This window comes from Perognathus longimembris, chromosome 6 (genome assembly GCF_023159225.1).
Source record: "Perognathus longimembris pacificus isolate PPM17 chromosome 6, ASM2315922v1, whole genome shotgun sequence".
NCBI classification, from domain to species: domain Eukaryota; kingdom Metazoa; phylum Chordata; class Mammalia; order Rodentia; family Heteromyidae; genus Perognathus; species Perognathus longimembris.
In genome coordinates, this window is record NC_063166.1 from 2,691,864 (window position 1) to 2,713,663 (window position 21,800).

The 21,800-nt window shown below is 53.5% G+C and overlaps 1 protein-coding gene across 1 annotated transcript in view; it reads left to right on the forward strand.

Annotated features, from left to right (window-relative positions):
* The first annotated feature begins 1,181 nt into the window (after window positions 1–1,181).
* Tram2 (translocation associated membrane protein 2) overlaps window positions 1,182–21,800 on the forward strand; it is a 27,974-nt gene continuing 7,355 nt past the window's right edge. The window contains 2 exon segments of the mRNA XM_048347535.1: window positions 1,182–1,404; window positions 9,727–9,858. Coding sequence (XP_048203492.1) covers window positions 1,285–1,404; window positions 9,727–9,858 — 252 coding nt within the window. The 5' untranslated portion in view covers window positions 1,182–1,284.

A 21,800-nucleotide genomic window follows, 5' to 3' on the forward strand; every position in this document is an offset into this window, starting at 1 on the left:
CGCCACCCGTGCAAGGAGGAAGGAAAACATCTTCAGGACGCCACCCGTGCAACCAGGAAGGAAAATGCCTGCAGGACGCCACCCGTACAACCAGGAAGGAAAACATCTGCAGGACGCCACCCGTGCAAGCAGGAAGGAAAACATCTGCAGGAAGCCACCTGTGCAAGCAGGAAGGAAAACGCCTGCAGGACGCCACCTATGCAAGCAGGAAGGAAAACATCTGCAGGAAGCCACCCGTGCAAGCAGGAAGGAAAACATCTGCAGGAAGCCACCCGGCCCGGCCGCCCGCCCTGCCCGCGCGGGCCGCCTGCAGGTCGCGTTTACTGGGAAGGGCAAGGACTGGCTCGGCCGGCAGCGGAAACGGAGATGCAGCAGCTCGGCGGCCTCCCTTCCCCGCGTCGCCCGCGCGAATCCCGTCTCCGAGCCCCTCCGTCGCTCGGGCGTCCGGGCCCGGCCTCCCCGCCGGCTCGGCAGCTCGGCCGAGGCCGGAGAGGTCGGGGCGAGGGCCAGCGAGGCGGCCCCGGGGAGACGCGGGGGCCCGAGCTCCCCCGCGCCGGGCGCACCGCGCGCTGGCCGGGGAGAGGCCGACCGCAGGAGCCCGCGCCGGGGACCCCGGCTGCTCGCGGCCCCGCAGCCTCCGGACCCGGAGCGGCCGGGGAAGCCGGCGAGCCCACTTCCGGGCGCCCCCGCCCCGCCCCCCGGCTCCGGCCCCGCGCGTGCAGCGGCGGTTCCGGGCTCCCGAGGCCGAGGCCGAGGCCGCCGCCCCAGCCCGCCACGGAGGGCGGAGGGGCGGGGCCCGGAGGGGCGGGGCCCGGAGGGGCGGGGCCCGGGCCCGCGGCGCGTCGGCCGAGGTGGAGGGGAAGAGGGCGGAGCTAGGCGGGGCGGGGCCGGGCGCGCGGGGTGCGTGACGTGCGAGGAGGGGGCGGGGCCCGGCTAGCGCCGCGCGTCGGCGGCGGGGGCGGGGCGCTCGGGGGCGGGGCCCGGAGGGCCTTGGGCGTCGAGCGCGTTCCGCGGCCGGGGAGGAGGCGGGGCCGGGCGGGCCTGCGCGCCGCGCGCGGGCCGCGGCCGAGGGCGGTTCCGGGCGGAGGAAGGGGGCGGGGCGCAAAGTTGCTGGGCGCTGGGCGGGCGGGCGCGCGGCGGGCGAGCGGGCGGCGGGCCGGCGGGCGGGCGGGCGGCGGCGGGCCGGCGGGCGGGCGGGCGGACGGACGGGCCGGGGCTGGCCGAGCTTGCGCTGCGGCGGGGGAGCGCGGGTGCGGGCCCCGCCGGCCGCGCGCGCCCGCTGCCATGGCTTTCCGCCGGAGGACGAAAAGTTACCCGCTCTTCAGCCAGGAGTTCGTCATCCACAACCACGCGGACATCGGCTTCTGCCTGGTGCTCTGCGTCCTCATCGGGCTGATGTTCGAGGTGAGCCCCGGGGAGGGCCGCCGGCTCCGTGCCCGGCCCCGGGTGGCCCGTGCGCGGGGGGCGCCGGCCCCGAACCCGCCGCGGCCGCCCGGGCCCCACGCGCGGCGCCCGGCCCGCGACTCGCCGACGGCGGGGCGTCGCGCGGCCCGGCCGCTCCGCGTGGGGCCCCCAGCCCTCCCCCCCCGGGGGGCCCTGGCCCAGCTCCCCTCCGGACCGCGCCCCGGGGCCGGCCCTGCTCCCCCGGGGAGGACACTGGGGTGTGGGCCGGCGGCGGCCTGTCTGTGGGGAGCGAGCGAGGTAGGAGGCGGCCCTCCCCGGGCTCCTCGGGGCAGCCTCCGTGGCCGCCCGCGGGGCCGGGCTGCGGATCGGTGTCCGCCCCTCCTCACCGGAGGGGATGAGTTACAAAGCTGTGGCCGCTTCAGAGCTGGGTGGGCGGGGGAGCCTTCCGCCTTCCGTGCCCCCCTCCCCCCGTCTCTGGGGTCCCCGCATCTGCTTTCTGGGTAGAGGGCAAGGGGCGGTCCTCCTTGGCCCGTGAGCGGTCCTCAAGCGGAGGACTCCCTTGTGCCCAGGTTGGAGGTGGGCATGGGCCCTTGGCCGAACCCTAAGGTCTGTGGGGAATAACCTTGCAACTGGGACGGGGGTCTGTGCTTGGTCCTCCAGACCCCCTGCCCCATGGCCCTCCCTGGACGGGACCGCGTCCCACCCCCTAATTACTCTGTCTCTAGCCTCCCCCAAACTGAAGACAGCCTCAGTTTCCCCACCAGTGAAGAGGTTGGCAGAACCTGCCTTCCTCACAGCGTGATTGTAAAGTTTAACCCAGGTCACATTAGCCACAAACGCTGCCGTGCATCCTAACAACGGTGGGAACCAATGTCTTGCTCCTCGAGCCCTGTTATTGTTGGGTTAATGAGAAATGAGAGCGTTTGTCTAGTCCGGTGAGTACCTTGGTGTCTGTTTGCAGTCCTCCTCTGGAAGGGGCCTTCCAGCGCAGGTCCCCCAGTCTGGAGGGTAGGGTCACAAAGACACACGTGTCAGCGGTGAACTTCACAGCCACCAGCCTGCAGCTGGCCCGTGGCTGTCCGTGGCCTTGTAGTATATATGTTAAAAGTTTCTGGCTATACCTGCTTTATGTGAGTGCCAAGAGAGCTGCCCAGCAGTCGAGTTCCCCATCTCCTTCCCTCTTTGCCTTTCTCGTGGAGAGCCCTGGGCTTTAAACCTGCCAACCTGTGGAAGTTGACTTGTGCTAGGAGGGAAGAGAAAGGAGCAGAGGGAGAAAAAGCCCTCCCGGCGAGGAAAGGGCTGGGCCGGGAGGGGCCCCCTTCGCTCTGTGCTCCTAGCCCCCTCTGCCCTGTGGACTTAGGGCTGGCGTCTTCCGTGAGACGCCTTGTGGGGTGGCCAGTCAGTAGGTCTGCTAGGAAGAAGGCTTTGTCTCAGATCTCCACCGTGAAGAACTTCTTCGAGAGCTGGGTGCATAGAGGTCCGTGAATCACTGTCTATTCCCGCTGGCTGGCTTTGTTTAGAGATATTCTTTGTGGGGAGATGTGGGCACAGAACTTTGCTACCCCTACCAAATGAGAGCAGAAATACTTAGGAACTCCAGAGAAACCATTGGGGGAGCCTAACGGGTGGAGTGGGGGAAGACTGACTAGATATTATTTAGTCTTCCCGGTTCCCCTGGAGCTGTGGTGGGTATGTGTCTACAGTAGAAAGGCCAGTCCAGAACCTGACCGGATTTCCTAGAAGCGAGGACAGAAAGAGGCACAGGAGAGGAAGAAAAAAGTCAGCTAGCACCTGAACCTCTGTCTTGGGCCAGGCCAGAGTCCCTTTATTCAGAAGCGGGGTGTGGAAAACTCAGTTATGATTCTTCCCATAGAGAGCAGCCTTTTGACCAGTCCTCCCTCTGGGGTCCCCTGCCCAGCCTCTGCCAGTGAGCTGAGCCCCATCTCCCCCAGGCCCTTCAGGGCATCTAAGCCTTGCCTTACTGTTCACCTCTGCAGGCCTTCACAGGGCTTCCGGTTCCCTCTCAGGACCTCGGGGCTTCAGCTTTCTGTCTGGGAGATGTTGATGCCAAATTCCTTCCCTTGGGATCACTTCCTCTGGGGAACACACATGAAAGGCTGTCTGGCCTCCACAAGCCACCCCCACCCACCCCCACACACACAGAGGCGCACACACACACACACACACACACACACACACACGAGGCACACACACACACTCTTTTGGTTTAGTTTCTGGCCCTCCGGTCCCCAGGCGTGGGCAGGTTCTCCCCCGGCTGGCTTCCTCCTCACCCTGGGGGTGTTTGGAATAGAGCTGTACTGTTCAGCCACTGCACTTGGCTAAAAAATGTCAGGAATGTGGAACTTTATTTCCCCCCCCCCTCCTTTCCCAGCTTCTCTTTCTTAAGTCTTGCTTTTGGGAGAGGTGGTGCGGGGGCTTTCTGCCCACGCTGTGGGCCGTCAGGCCTTGCTTAGGTGGAGTGTGGCCCGCTGGTCCCCCAGGTGTGGGGTGAGTTGGGGTGTTGCCTGTGTGTCACACTTGCAAGTCGCCCTCCTCTCTCCTCTCCCCTTTGCCTTCCGGTGTCCTGTGCCACGTTTCCAAGTGAAACAGGCCGGGTGAGAGGAATACTTTTTTTTCACGAGCCAATAGAGAATGAGCGCAAGAGGACTCCTGGAAGAAAGGGGAAGCGATTTATTCACTACCTTTAAATTGTCACTGGGGGCAGAAACTTTTTTTTTGGTTTTCTTTCTCCAGTCTCCGCAGCTGCAAAGAAATGTTGCTGAGATTCAGAGCCTGTCCATTGTAGGTCTGATTTCTGTTCTGTCTGTCATGACTTAAGGATTTAGGGCCCAGCAGGGAGCCGGTAGGGGAGGGTAGTGGCTGGCTTTCCCTTTTTGATTGTTTTGGGGCACGTTGGCTAGTTTTCTTTGGTGCAGGATCTACCCTCTTCCCCATCCTGACCACGGTTGGCTGGCCAGGATGAAATGTTTGCAGCACACACGGCACAAGCGCATCACGCCCATCACAACCGTTAGTACACAGGGCCCGTGGCGTGGCCACATCCTCCAGCTCGCACCCGTGGGTGTCATAACATGAAATCAGCCTGCTCCCTTTATGCTCGTCCTGGGGCTGGAGCCCAGGTGTGGGTGCTGTCCCTGAGCGTTCTCCAAAGCGCAAGGTTGGTGCTTTGCCGCTTGAGCTGCAGCTCTACTTCCAGTTGGTCCCTGGTTAGTTTGAGATAAGAGTCTCACAGACTTTTCTTCCCTGGCTGGTTTGGAGCCTCAATCCTTAGAGCTCAGCCTGCTGAACACTAAGATGACGGGTGTGAGCCACTGGTTCCTGACCTAGTCCATCTCTTAGCGTTAGATTGCGGAATGATTGTGCTTCAGCCAGGAACGGCGGCTCACACTAGCTATGCGGAGGCAGAGATGGGGGTTCTCAGCTGGAGCCTGCTGGGGCCTCCCAAGCCTGGCATAATGATTCCTACCTGTGTTCCCAGCTCCGTGGGAGCCTGGTGGTAAGGAGGGTCACAGTCTAGGGATGGCTCTCGGACAAAAATCCAAGAGGCCCTATCTGTAAAATAGGACATAGAAAAGGCTGGTTTTTCTGTGACTAACTTGTGATAACACTTGGAAGAAGTTCACTGGATACCCTGGTTGCATTTCATCGTAAGACGACACGTTCTCCAAAACTAGCCCTCTACTCTCCATACCGGGCTGCCCTGGTCCTCCTCCCTGGGGATCTCCGGTGCAGCTGCCCCCTGTAGAGCATCTGAATATCCTTCATGTTAGGACACAGCTATGGGTACCCGGCCGGTCTTGCTGCTGCCTCTGTCTGCTTTGTGGCGAAGTGGAGACCACGAGGAGACTGCCCTGCAAGCTAAGTAGGTGCCACTTCTCTTGCTCACTGTTGTCTGCACCCAGAGTGGCTCATTTCTCAGAGGCAGTATCCAGACTGATCACAACAGAGCGCCTTAGTCCTGACTGTTTGTAGAATAACATGTGTTGCTATGGTGAGAGTTTCGCTCTGGCAGGCACGAACTCTTTTTTTTGATCTGCTTCTTCACAGGCAGAGGCCCCAGAAATCATTCTGTGGCATAGCTGATGTACCTTGCATTCCCACCCTGATAAGTGATGAAGCCAGAGGTTTGATAAGAGCGGATTAAGGTTCCCAAATGACAGAAGTGCTTTCTAATCAGCCAGAGTGCTATTAGCCAGGCTTTGGTGGGGAACTTTGCCGATCATATCTCTGAAGCTCTTTGTCCAGTGCCGTGTATCTGGTATCCATTGGTACCTAATGATTAAAGAAAGGAGGAGGGGAGAAAAAGAAAGAAAGCAATAAAACTAACACAATTCCTGAACTGAAGGAGTAGACCTTTATCTTGTTTACACTCGGTTACTTTGCCTTGATTTACCTGCACTGTCTCAAGTGTCTTGCGATAGGAGAGCGCCAGACCTAACTTAGAGTTGGTTAATGTTGGGAATCCATGGTGCTTTAATGAGCTTTGCACAGGGTTCTTCTGGATGGTGTGTGTTTCTGTCTTCCCTTCTTAACATGGGAATTGGGCCCAGAGGAGAGGGCTCTGAGGCCTCTGGGTCCTCTGGTGAGTTTGTGGGAGTTCTAGCTTAGAAGAGGGGTATTCTGTGGCTCTCCACCCAAGCCTTGCTGTCTCCTGATGTCTTTGTCATTTGTGTGGAGGCATTGGCAGCATTTTACTGCTGAGAAATGCCTTACCGTAACTGGGATGGTTTATGGCGGGTGTCATGCCCATCTAGAGCCTGGCTTCAAGAGAAGAGGCTTGGCTAGGGACCATCCACTCCACGCAAAAGTGAGCCAAAGTAAGCATTCGGCAGTGTCTAGCTCACATTGGGAGCTCAGGCCTGGTGCTTCCAGGCATGAGGAGTCTGTGGAATGCAGCCCCAGGTTACTTTGCTTCTCCTTATCTGAGTAGAATCTGTTTATTACCTGGAAGTCTGGGGTCTCTTGTGCCACACAGAGGCTTTTCTACCTGTTATAATCATTGACACTTACATCCCCAAGAAAGAGACTGCAGGGAATGACCCAGATACAGGTCATCAGAAGTAACCCTAGGTGAGTAGACAGAGCTTTACCTTCCACTGAAGTTACTGCCTGCTGTTACCCAGCCACGTCTGTCTGAGATGAGGGGTTTCTGGTGGTCCTGGGTTCAGTGCCCAGATCAAGTTCATGCTGTGGTCATAGCTCAGGGTCACATTGCAGAGGAAAACCTGAGAGGCCCTCTGCTGAGCATACAGAGGAGGGAAGTTGGTCCCCCTCAGAGGTTGGGAGGTTTGCCCAGGACAGCAGAGTGAGTCTTTGGCCAAACGGGGGCCATGTCTTCTGACCCATCTCTCATCCACACCCTTGCACTGAAATCTGGACTCTCTGTGAATACCAGTCTGCATGTGAAGGTCTTGGAATTGATACATCTTTCTCCCGAGCCCACTATGCTCAGTGTATTGGGCAGCTGTTTCCTGAGTGTCTGAGTACCTGCTCTGTGCCTGTGTTGAGCTGTGGGAATGCAGAGAGATGGAAAAGGTGGGGTCCTCACCCTCAAAGAGGTCACTGTGTGTCAGCTTAAAGCAGGGCAGGAGTCGGGTCTTAAGCTTGGCATGAGTAGCAGGTGCAACCTCAGATTCTTGGGTCTCAACCGAGCCATTGCTCTTGGTGAAGGATTGGCTTGTGAAGTTGAGACCTGATGACCTGGGCTGTCAGGATTCAGAGACAAGTGCTGGCCACTCCTAGACACCTTGCCAGGCACAGCTGGCACTCTTGCACATACGGTACTCCTTAAAGGCAGTCTGCTGGGGTGACTGTTAGGAAAATCCCATACACTGGGGTGAGTAACCAACGTTTATTTCTCATGCACGTCCAAGATGAGGCCCTGGCAGACTCAGTGTTGGGGAGTGTTCACATCCTGGGTCTTGATGGCCATCTTTTTGCATCCTCTTGGGCCAGAGAAGTGGAAGGGAGAGAATGGGGAAGAGGAAGATTCATACCAAGACGTGCTGTGCGTGTGCGTGCGTTTGCGTGCGTGTGCGTGAAAGAGAGTGTCTGCCACCCCCTCCCCCCACCCTCAGTACTGGAATTGGTTCAGCCAGGCCCTTTTGCTCTTAGGGTTTCTTTTTTTTTTGGGGGGGGGGTGGATTTTCTTTTCTTTGGTTGCTGTTTTTAATTTAGGTAGAGTCTTGAGCTAACTGCCCGGCCTTGTCTCAGACCCTCATCCTCCACACCAGGCCTTCTAGGGGCTCTTTTATAAGGACAGTAATCCCATTCATGAGGATGCTACTCTTCGGACTGATTACCTCCCACAGTCCTTACCCACTGATGTCGTCGTGGGGGTGGGGGGAGGGGTACGATTTCCACCGGGGAATTGGGGGAGCGCAGTGCAGACACTCTGTCCATAAGAGGCAGTGTGTGTAAGTGTGTGTGCATGCGTGCCCAGGCTATTTTTAGTGCTGGCAAGCCTTTATTGATCCAAACCCTGGCAGAGGTTAGGAGAACTTGGCTGTGTAGTTTCTAAAGATTCCAAACAGCAAACCCTCAGTGTGATCACAGTGACCCTTCTGGATGGGTGTGGGTGACGACGTGTTCCTCTGAGCCACCACCGCCCTGCCTTTGAAAAGGGGAGACTGCCAAATAAAACTCCAGAAATTTGCAAGGGCAGAGAATTGTTTAAAATACTTTGATGTGTCATCTTTGTTGAAGAGGTCTATATACTCGTTCCCAGGGAACGGTGAGCTTTTCTTTTGATAGGGAATTTGCAAAACCTTACTATTCGGCCTAGTATCGTTAAGAGTCGTGTGGCTATTGGGAAGGGGGAAGAACGAGTCCGCTTTGGACAGTGGGGAGAGAGTTCACCCCCTTGCTGACCTCCACCTCTGTGTGGAGAAGGCCTAGGCCCATGCCTGCAGTCAGCAGGTGTGGGCATCAGGTGGGTGGGCTTCGTACAGCGCCAGAGGAAGTGAGGTTGAGAGTCAGCGAAAGTCTGCCGGTGGTGGGGGCTCCTGCCCCGGAAGTACAATCCGTGCATAAATAGCCACACTCTCCGAGGTTCCTGGAGCCCTGCAGGAAACCACAGGTCCTGCTCCACAATGCCTGGTTTCCGGCTGAGAAGAATTCCTTAGAACTCGAAGCAGAATTGAACTCTTAGGCCCTTCACTTGTGCAGTCCAGAGTGTGTCTTTAGTTCGCAGTCTGACTTTGTACTGGATCAACTTTTGACCTCATCGGGCAGGGAATGGCTTGTTTGTACGGATTTTATGACTGTTGTTTGGAAGAGAGATGCTGAAGTGGGAAGGAGTGGGGGGTTTTCTTTTTTCCTTCATAGCATCTGGTTTGTCTATGAAGGCTAGAACATGTGCACTACTTCTAGAATCTTCCAGGATTTGGGAATGAGGGCTGGGGCCTGGATTCTTTCAGTCACTTGCTGGGTGGCCTGCAGAAGATGCTTTATTGCTTTGGGCTGCCCTTGCTTCATGGGCGTGTCAGTTTCCTTGGTGGGCAAGTGTGACAGCACCAGAAATGTGCATGGAATTCAAGTTGCCTGTCAGTAACAGGAGAGTAAGGGAAGAGCTGCCTTCCAGCATGCACGCTGAGGGGTATAACTGAAGTTGTGCTCTACCTCACATCTTGGCATCTTGGCCTGCTTCTGTCCTTCCCTCCCTCCTTCCCTCCCCCCCCCCCCCAACTTTTAACTTAAGGCTAGTGCTTTGTCATTTGGGTTACAGCTCCACACCCGGCTTTTTGCTGGCTAATTGGAGATAGGAGTCTTTCTGATTTGTCTGTGCTGGGTGGTTTTGAGATCCTCAGGTCTCAGTCTCCTGCATAGCCAGGATTTCAGGTGTGAGCCACTGATGCTGAGCTTGACTTCGTTTCTTATCTGAGGTGAAACCAGGTTGGAGCCTAAATTTGGGCCTGGCCTCTACTTAGTGGAACCAAGGTAGATAAGGAGAAAGCCCATTGATTAGAATCTTTGTCTGGAGGGGGGAGGGGGAGTGACTTTCACATCTGAGGCCCTTTAGTCTTTCCAGGGCTGACCAGGGGCCCAGGAAGCGGTGGGCGGTGGGTGGATCTGCCTGGGCAGATCGGCCTGCGTCTGCTGGTCAGCCCGGTGAAGTTTTGTCACCTGCTCTTCGAATGTCTGGTACTCTGGGCTTGAGGATCTTTTCATTCTTCGTATTTGATGATATAGTCACTTTGTAAAGGTGGCTTGTTTTTGAGATCCGCCGTTGAACCTAGCATCTGGATCTGGCTGTGGTCCACTCCCCACAGTACTCTGCAGACTCTGCTCTCCGATGAATAGTGTCATTTCGGCAAGGTCCCATTTCACCTCAAAGGCTTCCTCAACTACCCTGTCCAGCAGCGGCGCACTTACCTGGTCCTAATGTTGGAAATGCATCGACAGCGGCACGGGGAGCTGTGTGGAGGTGTACCAGTATTCAGTTAGATTATTCTGGGGCCTCCTTTCAAGTAGGGACTGACCATTACATAATCCCCAAATTCATTGTTTTTGACTTACCCGTGCTCAACTGATACAAGGGATAATAATAGGCCTCGTTAGGCTGCTCATTGCTGTAAAGGATTTAAACTCAAGTAGTACAGATTGATAATTATTTTGATGACCACAGCAAGTTGCGTTAGATCGTGCTGGTGTACACATTACTTTATGAGTTTGTTTTTATAGTCACAAATCGTTATCTGGCCATGTTAGGAAATCATAAAAGGACATGGATCACTGAAGTTAAGGTCATACACTGCCCTACAGCTATACTCCCCAAGTGTGAATTCTGCCCTAGCGGTACCTCTTCAGCATATTATTTAAACACATTTGTGCCTTAGTTTCCTCATCAATAAAATGGGGTTAGTAATATGAGAGATTGAGCTGAGACTACTGGAAATAAGAATATAAATAGAGCACTTAGGAGAGGGATTGATACACCATAAGGACCTATAGAGGCTATCTATGGTTATTAAAGTAAAACAAATTAAAAATATGTGAACTGGATATGAACTATGCATGAATTTTTGACTTGGGTCTATAGTTTGGACTTGGGTCTCATCCTTTGAGTATATCATTATATATATGCCAACATTCAAAATTCAGGAAGAATCTGAAACCCAGAACACTTTATTCTACATATAGACTTTTAGAAAGATATGCATACATCCACAGTTTTAAAGTTTTAAACCTAGATCTGGGGTAATATGGAAAATTTGCCTATCTGGAATGATTCATCTCCAGAAGTTTCTGGGGAGCATTCCTTTTATACAAAGACAGGGTTGGTTTGCTCTATAGTCAGTTAATCATGGGAGAGAATGAGGGGGAAGCATGTTCTACATTCTCATCTCAGTCTGGGAAATACCAACACTATTCAATCACCTGGCCTTTCAAAAAATTTAAAAAAACATACCTGCTCTGTGCACAGTTCTGAAATCTGAAATGGAAGCAGCTGACCCGTTTGTGGGTATAGCTTGCTCTGCTGTGGCCTTGTGAGAGCTTGGGAAAGAAGAAAACGCCATGCCTCTTGGCCACTTTCCTCTGGACTCCTGGGTGAGGATCTTGCCCGGCACGCCAGTGACAGCCTTGTCGGATGGTCATGAGCCTCCGCACGTCTAGCCTTCATCCGCAGGGCAGCCACGTAGAACTTGACCAGGCTTGCTGGCCTCTCCCTCTCACCTACCCGTGGGGGTCCCGTGGCCTTCGGGGGGCGTCTGGCCTGAGCTGGCTCTTGCCCCTCATTCTGTAAATGTTGAGCACATGCGTTTCTGTGAGAGCTTCCATCCACCATGTTGAGAACACAGGGGAAAGGAAACACGTTGCTTGATCTCGAGGATTTTCCTTTCTAACTAGTGAGGGAGACAGAGGACCAGCAAGCCCTGTCGCTTACAGAGGAAGCCTCCGGGTGAGCCTCCGTCTTGGTCTTCCGTGTCTAACGCCAGCGGGCTTCAGTATGGGCTTCTAGTGGAGATAGGTGCTGGAGGAGGCGCTCCTAATTGGGGTCGGCTGATCCCTAAGTAAGGCCAGAGATCGAATTATGGGAGCCGTGGAGGAACCTTTTTCCTGACCGGGACCACTCGGATATTTATAACCTCCCTTGAGGGTCCTAGACATCCATACAGGCAGAGAGCTGTAGGGAGGCATTGTATGTCTGTCCTGTCTTGTATCAGATGAGTCCACGGGCCTGTATATGGCTGGAGGGCGGTTTGCTTCCAGGGTGGAGAAAGCAGCGCCTCTCCCGGCCTCTCCCGGAGGCAGCAGGGTGGAGCTAGTTGCCTGGTGGGTGAGGTAGATGCTGGGGAGGCTGTGGCATTGCTCCAGTGGAGAAAGTTCCCCCGGGGACCCTTCTTCACCTCCAGCCAGAAAGCAAGCCCCCCATACCACTGCAGCCCACCCGTCTGTATGCGGTGGGTAATTCTCACCTCTTTTCCCCATACATTTAATGTGACGCAGGCAAGCGGCGAGGCCCAGGGTTCTGTGTGATGGGGCGCAGGCAGTTTCAGTGGAAATTTTAACCCTAAGGTTACACTGATGCGTATCTTGAACGTGAATATCTTCCTGTCTCATTGTCTTGTGTTGCTTTTACATGCCTTTATCACTCAAGTATTCTTCAGACTTATAAAAAAGCTGTTTGCATGTGATGTGATTCCTGATTGTTCGAAGGGTGGACTTTTTTTGCTTGGGGTTGGTTAGAACCTCACTCTTCTAGGTCTCAGCCTCCTGAGTCACTAGATAACAGGTGTTAGCCACCTATTCCCAGCTACAGTGCCAGGTTTTTAACATCACCATTATCTCCTTCCAACCATTTCTATTATTCTCCCAAGAAACTTACTAGTATTCATTTCTCTGCTGCCCCTTTCTCCACTCCAGCAACCACTTCAGTGGGTCTGCTTGTTCCGAACACTTTATGTAAGTAAAATCCTACAATGTATGGCTTCTCTTAATGTCATGTTGTAGAGAATTATCCATGTTACAGCACGTATCTGAACTTCATTCATTTTCATTACTGAGCATTCCATTTGTGGAAGTGTCATGTTTATTGTGTGGCGGTCTCATGTTACTGCGTTACTGTTTATTGTTTGGAGATCTCATGTTATTTTGTGGAAGTATTATGCTTATTGTGTGGAAATCTCATTATGTTGGAGGTATGTTTGCTATGTGGAGGTCTGTGTTTATTGTGTATTATGTTATGTGGAGGTCTCATGCTACTGTGCTTAAGTATTGTGTTTATTGTGTAGTGGTCTCATTTTACTGTGTGGAAGTAGCATGTTTATTGTGTGGAGGTAACCTTTGTTTGGTCTAGTCACTCATCAGTAGATTGACACTTGAGTTACTTCTGTTGGAATCCTGAGTAATAACATACCTTTGAGTAGATATCATGTTTCCAGTTTTCTTGGAGTACCTGGGAGTGCAACTGCTGGGTCATTAAATAATTACTATAGACAAGGAGCCAGTTCTAAAGTATATTGGACAGTTTGTCTTTTTTAATCTTAAGTCTTTTGTCGCAGCAAGTATTACAAATATTGCTCATTATCCTGGCTTTCTAGAGCAGTTTTTGGAGTTATTTTTGATGGACTATGGAACAGTAATCATCTATGACTCAGAGGTAAATGTCAGATGACACAATTTACCGAATACTTGCCATGTGCACTGTGATAACTAAAGAGATGCCAAAACACACACCTTGCCCTAATACAGTAATTCATTGGAATCCGCCTAACTATCCATCTGCATTGAACCAGTTAGGGAAATTGCAGTATCGCCATGCCGGAGGAGCATCACAGCTGTTTCAAAGAAGATGAGGTCATCCTGTATGTATTGACATAGGCTGATGTTGGAAAGAAAACGAGGTTACAGATTAGCATGTGCAGGATGAGCCAATTTTAATAGAAAACTTATGTTTATGCAAAGGCAAAACTTGGCAAGATCACAGTAGATTGTCAGCATGGATTTCATCTCTGGTAGACAGCTTCTAGAAGACTTTACCTTTTAATGTTGTGTTTCTTTTTCTAAAGTAGGTGTGTATAACTTGGAAATGAATTTGACTTCCCTTAATTCTATTTCAGAAAAAAAGAAGGGCAGGGCTGGGAAGGTGGCCTAGTGGTGGAGTGCTGGCCTAGCATGCATGCAGCCCTGGGTTCACTTCCTCAGCACCACATACACAGAAAAAGCCTCAAGTGGTACTGTGGCTCAAGTGGTAGAGCACTAGCCTTGAGCAAAAGAAGCTCAGGGACTGTGCCCAGGCCTGAGTTCAAGCCCCAGGACTGGCAAAAAGAAAAAATTGAGATAGAAATTATACATGAACAGTAGATGCCAGCACTACTTCTGCATATAAAGAAGTGCCAACACATTTGTGGTAAACTTACCAGTCTTACACACTGTGACAGGTGCAGCGAGAGCTTTAGAGTCCAGCCGCCAGGGAATCTTCGTGAAAGAAGAGTGGGCCTTGGGCAGGCCCTGAAAGAGGAACGTTGACGCTACGTGCGGTCGCTATAGGATCAAAGCCGACAACGTGGGTTGTGTTTTGCGTGCTTTTGGGCTGAGCACTGTAATCAGGCCCTTTCCTGCAGTCTCGTTCTCTCCTTCAGGCCTCCCGTCACCCTGAGACAGGGCACTGTGACTGCTCCCACAGCGGGACTGCGCGAGAAGGCCTCATGTGGCCTGACTGCCCTTGTCTGAAATGCTAGAGCCAGAATTCACAGCCACATGCCTGGGGAACAGCCAGCCTGCGTTCTCTGTGCCACTTTATGCAGTTAGCTTCAGTTCAAGTTTACTGTATATTCTGTCTTGCATTCTGTTTTCTGTTCTCCTCCCTCCTCATCCCAACCTTTCCATTTCGCAGTCCTGGAGGTTGACTCCGGACGTCAGGCTTGCTCAGGCAGTGGCGCTGCCGTTTGAGCCACACTGCAGTCCCTTTTCTTTACGTGGGTTGTACAGATCGGGTCTTGTGTTTTTGCCCAGCTGGCCTCCATCTTCCAAGTCGTAGGATTATGGGTGCACACCGCCCCGCCTGGCTTTCCTTGCTCCGCTCTAGAGAGGAGGAGACTGAAGCCCATCAAATGCAGCTTACTTGTCCCAGGTCACACTCAGCAATGGATGGAGGAACCAGGCAGGAACTTGGTGTACCCCCAGTACGTGTGCTACATGGACATTTGCTGGGGTGGGTTTGCTGGGGTGGGTGGACAGTGGGAAGCTAGGAGTTTCTGGCCCCGCAGGCTGGAACTTTTCTAAGAGAATCGCGTGTTGTATAAACTTGTTAAAGTAGTGCCCGATTTTTCTCAGACCATCTTTTTCCAAGTAGTGTGTAGCAATCTTCACAGGCCTCGCTTGTGGAAAGTGGAGTTCGTAAGTGGAAGTTCTAGGGTGGGTTTTGGGATGTGTCTCTAGCCTCTTACACCTTTTATTTTACTCCTTGCTTTAGAAACACATGGAGAGGCTGGGAATGTGGCTTAGTGCTGGAGTGCTTGCCTAGCATGCATGAAGTCCAGGGTTCGATTCCTCAGTACCACATAAACAGAAAAATCTGGAAGTGGTGCTGTGGCTCAAGAGGTAGGGCCTTGGGCAAAAGAAGCTCAGGGACAGTGCCCAGGCCCTGAGTTCAAGCCCCAGGACTGCCAAAAAAAAAAAAAAAAAAAAAAGAAAAGAAAAAAAGAAGGAAATACATGGAAAGCCTGACATGAATATGTTTGCCATCACTTTGTAGCTTTCCTTTTGGTCATTATAAAGGCGATGTACAGAGGGGTTACAGTTACATGAGTCAGATAAGGAGTTCATTTCTTTTTGGACAGTGTTACCCCCTACCCTTGTTCTCACCCTGTTTTCCTTCCATGTAGCTTTTCTTTCACTAAATTATGATTCACAGCTGGTAACAGTTTACCAACTAATCCTCCCTAGTGTTCTTAAACTCAAGAATTTCAATCTATATTCTGTCTAATTTAATACAAGGGAGTATTAAAAGCATCTGAGAGCCATCACTTTATTTACTAGGGATGGGAGTGATATCTATCACTGTTATGTTTTGAAAACAATGTGGCAAAAAACACATAACAAAATCGACCCTCTTAGCTATTGCAAGCATGTAATCCAGTGGTATTGAGTGGATTTACATTGCACAAGCAGTCTCTGGGACTTTTTATGTGACACAGATATTTACTGAGCGCCTGTTGGAAGGTGGTTAAGATATCCCTGCTGCTCAGCCTGGGGAAGAAGGGACAGAGCACGGGTACCGTTCAGCGTGGCCACGCAGGGCCGGGCGGTGCCCTCATGGGATGGGATGGTTGGGCTCGGAGGCGCCCGTCTGGCTTCCCGCTTGGCTGCCAGTAGAGTTTCTCACTTCTTCTTCATTTCTTGGAGGAATTGTGCGAGGGTTCCTTTCCAGAATGTTGGGAAGACCCCGTGTCGATCCTGCCTGTGAGAGCCCTGCCCTGTGGCTGGGCCCGTGGCCTGAGGTGGGGGCAGGGCAGGAGAAAGACACAGCTGCCAAACCAGAACTTCACCCAACCCCAAATCAACCGTTTGCCCAAATATAGTATCCTGGACCTTCCACCCATCGCGTTTAAGCTAAATACACTGTCTGCCTGCAAGCTCCGCTTCCTCTGCGGAAGACCTCTGTGATCATTCCTAAGTGCTCTCTCTCCATTTCATCTTGAAAAGTGACCCTGGTGACGTGGCTCAGGACTCAGGCAGGCGTGTGTAAAGTTAAGCAGATTGCAGCGGTCTGGCCCAGCAGTTTGGGTGCATTTGCTTTTTTTACATATGGAAGAAAGTTTGTTAGGTTGATTTATTTACAAGCCCCTTGCCCAGAAAAAGAGGCTACAGGTTGGCCCCATTGCCTTTGTCCCTTAAGTAAGCACGTTGCTTCTTTGTTTCTTGTTGCCATGTTGGGTGGGCTTATAAAAAGAGTGATTCAGGTAGGAGCTCACTCTCTGTTACCGGCTAGCCTTGAACTCACTATGTAGCCTACCTTGAAAAGGATTCATTATTTGCTCCTTCACTTAACTATGATGCACACCTTTTTGCTTCATACTGCTATCTCCCCACTCGGAAGAAGACCATCAGGTTAAATTACATGCAGATCATCTGCTCGAAGTGTTTTACACCAAAGCATGACCTAACCATCATAGTATTTCAAGAAATAATGAACATTTTGCACTTTATATGTAAGTCCTTGTTGAAGGCCTTAGTTTTCTATATGACGTTTGTAAGATTTCTTGTAGTCTTTTTACTTAACTTAATTCCTACTCTTTTTTTATGTCCCGATACTATGGTTTTTCATGGTTGTGGCACAAAATGAATTCTGATTTTTCTCACTTAATATTATATCTAAATATATTGTACGAGATTAACATTCTTAAAAGATGAGGTTGTTATTGAATGCCTACTAGGAAGGCATTGGTCACATCCGTTTAAAATGATGACATAAATCTGAGCGCATTGTCATAGAATGATATCTACAATGTAGGGTGTGTGTGTATAATGTGTACGTGTACGTGTGTGTGTGTGAAGCAGATTATGGAGTGCCACATTGGTGTGAATCTCTTTTTTAAAGTTGGGAATTATTTTTATGGAAAGAGAACTACGGATGGCATCACCACGAGACCCGTGAGAGCTGGCGGTGTGGTTCAGTGGCCTAGGCCTTGCCTTGCCTTGCATGCAGGGAACTCCAGATTGGATCCCCAGTATCACAGGAGGGGGGGAGGGGGGAGAGAAGGGCAGAGGCATAAATAGTCCCTGCTACTAGGTATCAGTAGAAGATGGAGCTTTAGATGGTTGTGGTCAGTCCACACGCACTTGTTAAATCTAGTGTTTGTAGAGGATAGAAGAAACCCTGCTCAGCTAAGGGGCTGCCCTCCAGCCGACAGCACTGACAGTCCCCAGTGACACACAGCAGAAGCATGGTTCATTGAATACCTGTGATGTGCTGGAGGTGACCGTTCTTTTTTTATTTAATTTTTTCCTTGTCCTGATGCTTGAACTCGGGCCGGGGCGCCGTCTCTGAGCTCCTTTTGCTCAAGGCAGGCTAGCACTCTACCACTTCAGCCACAGTGCCACTTCAAGCTTTTTCTGTGACTTAATTGGAGACAAGAATCACACAGACGTCCCTGTCTGGGCCGGTTTCCAGCTGTGATCCTCAGATCTCAGCCCTCTGAGCGGCTAGGATCACAGGGGTGAGCCACCCACTCAGTCCCGCCTCAGTTCTTCTTTAGATTCTATCCTACACGGACAATTGCAAAGACTCTCTTGCAGAGTTGGTGAGGGCGGAGTAGGGATTTGCAGGGATCTGCATGCCAAAGCCAGGCTCTTTCCTGTTGTACCCTCTGACTATTCAGCCTGGGGCTGCAGACGGGGAGCCCTTCAGGTGTGAGGGGGAAAGCAGGTGGAGGCTGGGGCCGGGTTAGACCGGAGGTGCCAGAGGCGAGGACAGAAGAACAAATGGGAGCGAGAGCTAGAGACATCATTCAGGAAGTCAGAGAAAACACCCAACAAGTCTAATGCTAGAAAAAGAGTTCCTGGGCCAGAGGGTCTTGGAAAATGCTAGGATAGACATGTTTCTTTTCATTACAGACTTGCCAGCACTCTTAACCTAGTAGGAATGAGTATGGTATGGCTGTGCCAACCCTGTCAGTCTTACAGAGTAGTTTATAGAGTAAATCAGATTATCCTTTAGGATACGCAGGGTAGTTGTACTGAGTTTGTTTAGGGCAGTATCATATTTAGGATAGGGAGGGAGGGAAGGAGGTTCGGGAATGCCAGCGTAAAGAGTGTGACATTGTCCCTTAAGGTAGTAGGGAGCCGTGGAAGGGGCTGGAGTGTGTGTGTGTGTGTGTGTGTGTGTGTGTGTGTGTGTGTGTGTATTTTCCCCAGTCATTCTCGCTAGGATGGGATCAGGTGGCGGGGAAGGCAGGCTGAGCTCTGAGGTAGAGGATCCAGCTTCTCCACAGGCTGGTGTGATGAGGGTCTGCTATCCTTGAGTAGCACTGTGAGCCGGAACATGAGAAAACAGCAGAGGGAAAGGCCAGCAGGGGGCTACAGGAAGGCCGGGCCGCTTGTTACAACCCGGATGTATGCGGACACGGAGGTCTGTTTTCTGAGTGTTAAGGATGCCTTTAGAAGGCCTGCATAGGAAAAGTAGATTTGCCAGGGCTGCCCACTGGAGCCGTGGCTGAGTGAGAGTTGCTGTGTGCTAGAATCCTGTCCCCGAGGCGAATCTGTGTGCTTGAAGCCATGACAGGGTCCAGGGGAGCAAAGAGAAAGTTCCTCCCAAGACCTCAGGTGGGAGGAGGAGCAGCCCCCTCCCCCGCGCCCGCGGATCTGCCTCCCTTCCTCTCCTCAGTTTCTCAGTGGTGAGAGAGGTAGCGGGTGTGATTGCTGGAGGTGCCGATGAGGGTCTCCAGGCCGCCTTCCTAGGCGAGGCTCCAGTCTGCTCTTGACTCGTTGGCCTCTGCAGGGCAGGGAGGGCTGGCGGCCTGTCATCTCGCCCGGCGTCTCTGTGAGGCTGGAAGCCAGCCTGGCTGCCCCGGAGCCCCGGACTCCTGCCCCCTCCCGGCTCCCGGGCGGCTCCCGGCCAGGGCCTGCTTGTCAGCGCGTCGCTTGGGTTTCCGTGTCGGCCGGGATCTCGGGGGATCCGGTGTCCTGTGCTGTCTGATCCAAGGCCGGCCGCAGACTTTGCAAAGGACTGTGGGCCATGGGTTTGGGAGATGCTGGGGGCGTGGAGACAGGGACCAAGAAGTCGGCTTTTAAAAGGGCAAAAATAAATGAACCTAACAGCCTTGGGCCCTCTTCTAGGGTGTGGGGCCCAGGCGTATTGAACTCTTCCTTCCTCTCCCCTCCGTATTTCTCCACTTGTATAGCCCCCCTTCCCCACCCCCGCAGACCCTCCGGTGTGAATCAGCCTCTGTCTCCCCTCCCTCATTATGCATTCCTTTCATCTGACCCATCTCCAGGTTGCCAGCTGGCAGAGACTCAGCAGATTCCAAGCCCCAGCTGGTGCCAGAGTGTTTACACGGCGGGCGGGAAGCTTGGCAGACAGCTTGCCTCCAGCTACTCAGCTGTAGGAAGAGGTGGACCGCCACCCCCAGAGAAGTGGCCGCTTGTTTGCAGACGGCCCCTGCCCCTCAGCCCCCCTCCCTCCAGTTCCTGCTCTGTGCCCCTTTATGGAGGCAGCCAGGGGCTGAGGACTCGCAGGACAGCCCCTTCCCAAGCCGCCCAGCGTAGAGCGCCTGAGCACAGAAAGGCACAGGCCCTTGCCTTCCGACTGCAGTCAGCCAAGTAGGACTTACGAGACATTCAGCACAGAAGGCCAGTTCCCGGTGCGCGCGCGCGTGCGCGTGTCTGTAACAATCGCAGAATGGCCAGCAGGCCTCTCAGCTGGGCCTGGGGCTTCCTCGCTGCAGATTGAGGTCAGTGGGGCTCTCAGGATCTCGCATCTCATTTTTGTCATCAGTAAAGCCCTTCCGTGATTCCCAGTGGGGCCGATGGCCCACGGGGGTGGTTCGTGCTTGAGCAAGTGGGGGAACCCAGTCTGGGTGTCCTGCAGGAGGAGAACCCCTCCAGACACCCGTTTTCAATATGAGGTCGTTCCGAACCGAGCGGCCTGCCTGCCCCCCGCTGGCTGTGTGCAGGAGTGTGCCAGCAGCGAGCCTCGCGGGCACTCTGTAGGGCCGGGAGCCGCAGGGAGCGTGGGGTGATAGTCAGTGCAGCGCTGAGTAGGGAAGGATGTGGATGGCAGCAGCGAGCGCGCAGTGGAAGCAGTGCCAGCGTGTAGGGTGTCGTCTCCCTCGTTTCCTGTCCTTGGCCAGTGTTTGCAGTGACAAGGCTCTCTCTTATCAGGTGTCCGGGTTAATATCAGTCAGGCTCCCCAGAAAGCAGATGGGGTCCTGAGGACTGGTTATTGAAGGCACCTGTAACTAGTGTGGCATGAGCGGAGTTAGGGCAACAGGGACGGAGCTGCCCGGAGGGCTGTGTGCTGAGGAGACAGAGAGGATGGAGAGGAGAGAGGACACCGGTGAGAGCCGGGGTGGGGGGGTGGGGGGGTGGGGGGGGGTGGGAAGGGGCCTGCGGCCACGCCCACTCCTGGATCTGCTGCCCAACCCGGAGGGTCTGGTCCGGCAGTGGGCGCCCTCTCCGTGCTCCCGGGAAGGAGGGAGGGAGGGACCGGCAGTGGGCACCCTCCCCGTGCTCCCGGGAGGGAGGGAGGGAGGGAGGGACCGGCAGTGGGCACCCTCCCCGTGCTTCAGGGAAGGAGGGAGGGACCGGCAGTGGGCGCCCTCTCCGTGCTCCCTGGCCTCAGCTGCAGCCTGAGGCCCAGCGCTAGAGCTGGATCTGAGCAAAGCCATGCTCTGAGCAGGGTCACAGGACAGGGTTCGAGGGTTAGCCAGGCTGTGGCCCTCACAGGTTCCCTGCTGCGTCCTTTTAAATTCCTGCCTCGTGTTATCTCAACAGGCAGTCAGACCCGACAGCAAAACTGAACTGATTCTCCTGAAACAGTGACTGCAGACTTTAGGACAGACATTTCCTGGGTGTGATAAGCCAAATAGTGAAACACAACTCTGCTCAGCTGCTTACTACCCTGATTCCTACTGAAGCCAGAAACCCCCTTGCCTCTTCAAGTGACAGCTCACGACTGCCTGCCACCCATCTCCTGCTCCGGTTCAGATAGCACAGAGTACCACTTAACCCCATCTCCTTCTCCTGCCCCAGCGCTCAGCACACTGACCCCGAGGGACCCACAGCCGTTTCCAGTGCAGCACAAATGGATTTCTGATCACCTTGTGCAGTTACATTAGTCCTCCAGTGTCTGTCCAGCAGGCAATTGCTCCCTCGGCCGCTTCACAGGGAAGAATCTGACCCACTGATCCATTAGGCAACTGGTTAAATTTAGTTGGTAAATGATGAAATGTGGGGTGGAGCTTAGAGCTTTGTGGCCAGAACAAAAGCCTTTGAAATGTTGTTACAGTCTCGCCTCTTTCGCCTTGAAGGAAGCAGTCATTTTTCAAATCTTGAGTCATTCTGGGCTCAAGATCCCAGGGGGAAATGTCCCCACTGGTGAACTCGGGAGACAAAGTTGGTCTCCTTTTGGACCCGGAAGCTTTCTGAAGGACAGAACGAGGGGATGAGTGAATGAAGACGAAAGGAATCTGAGGGCTGCCTCTCCCTCGTTAGCTTGTTTGAGGCGGAGGGCCGCTGTGCTCTAACGTTGACCCACAGAGTGGGAAGCCCTGCCCCAGAGCCCTCTGGGCCTTCCCAGGCGAGTCAGCCCTGTGAGGCGGCTGCGCCCAGCCGTCCCTCCTCTCTGCTTGTCCATGCTTAGTACAGCGTCTCCTGGAAGCCTTCCAGGGGCCACCCGAGTCCCCTCCCTGCCAGAGCACTCGTGGACATGG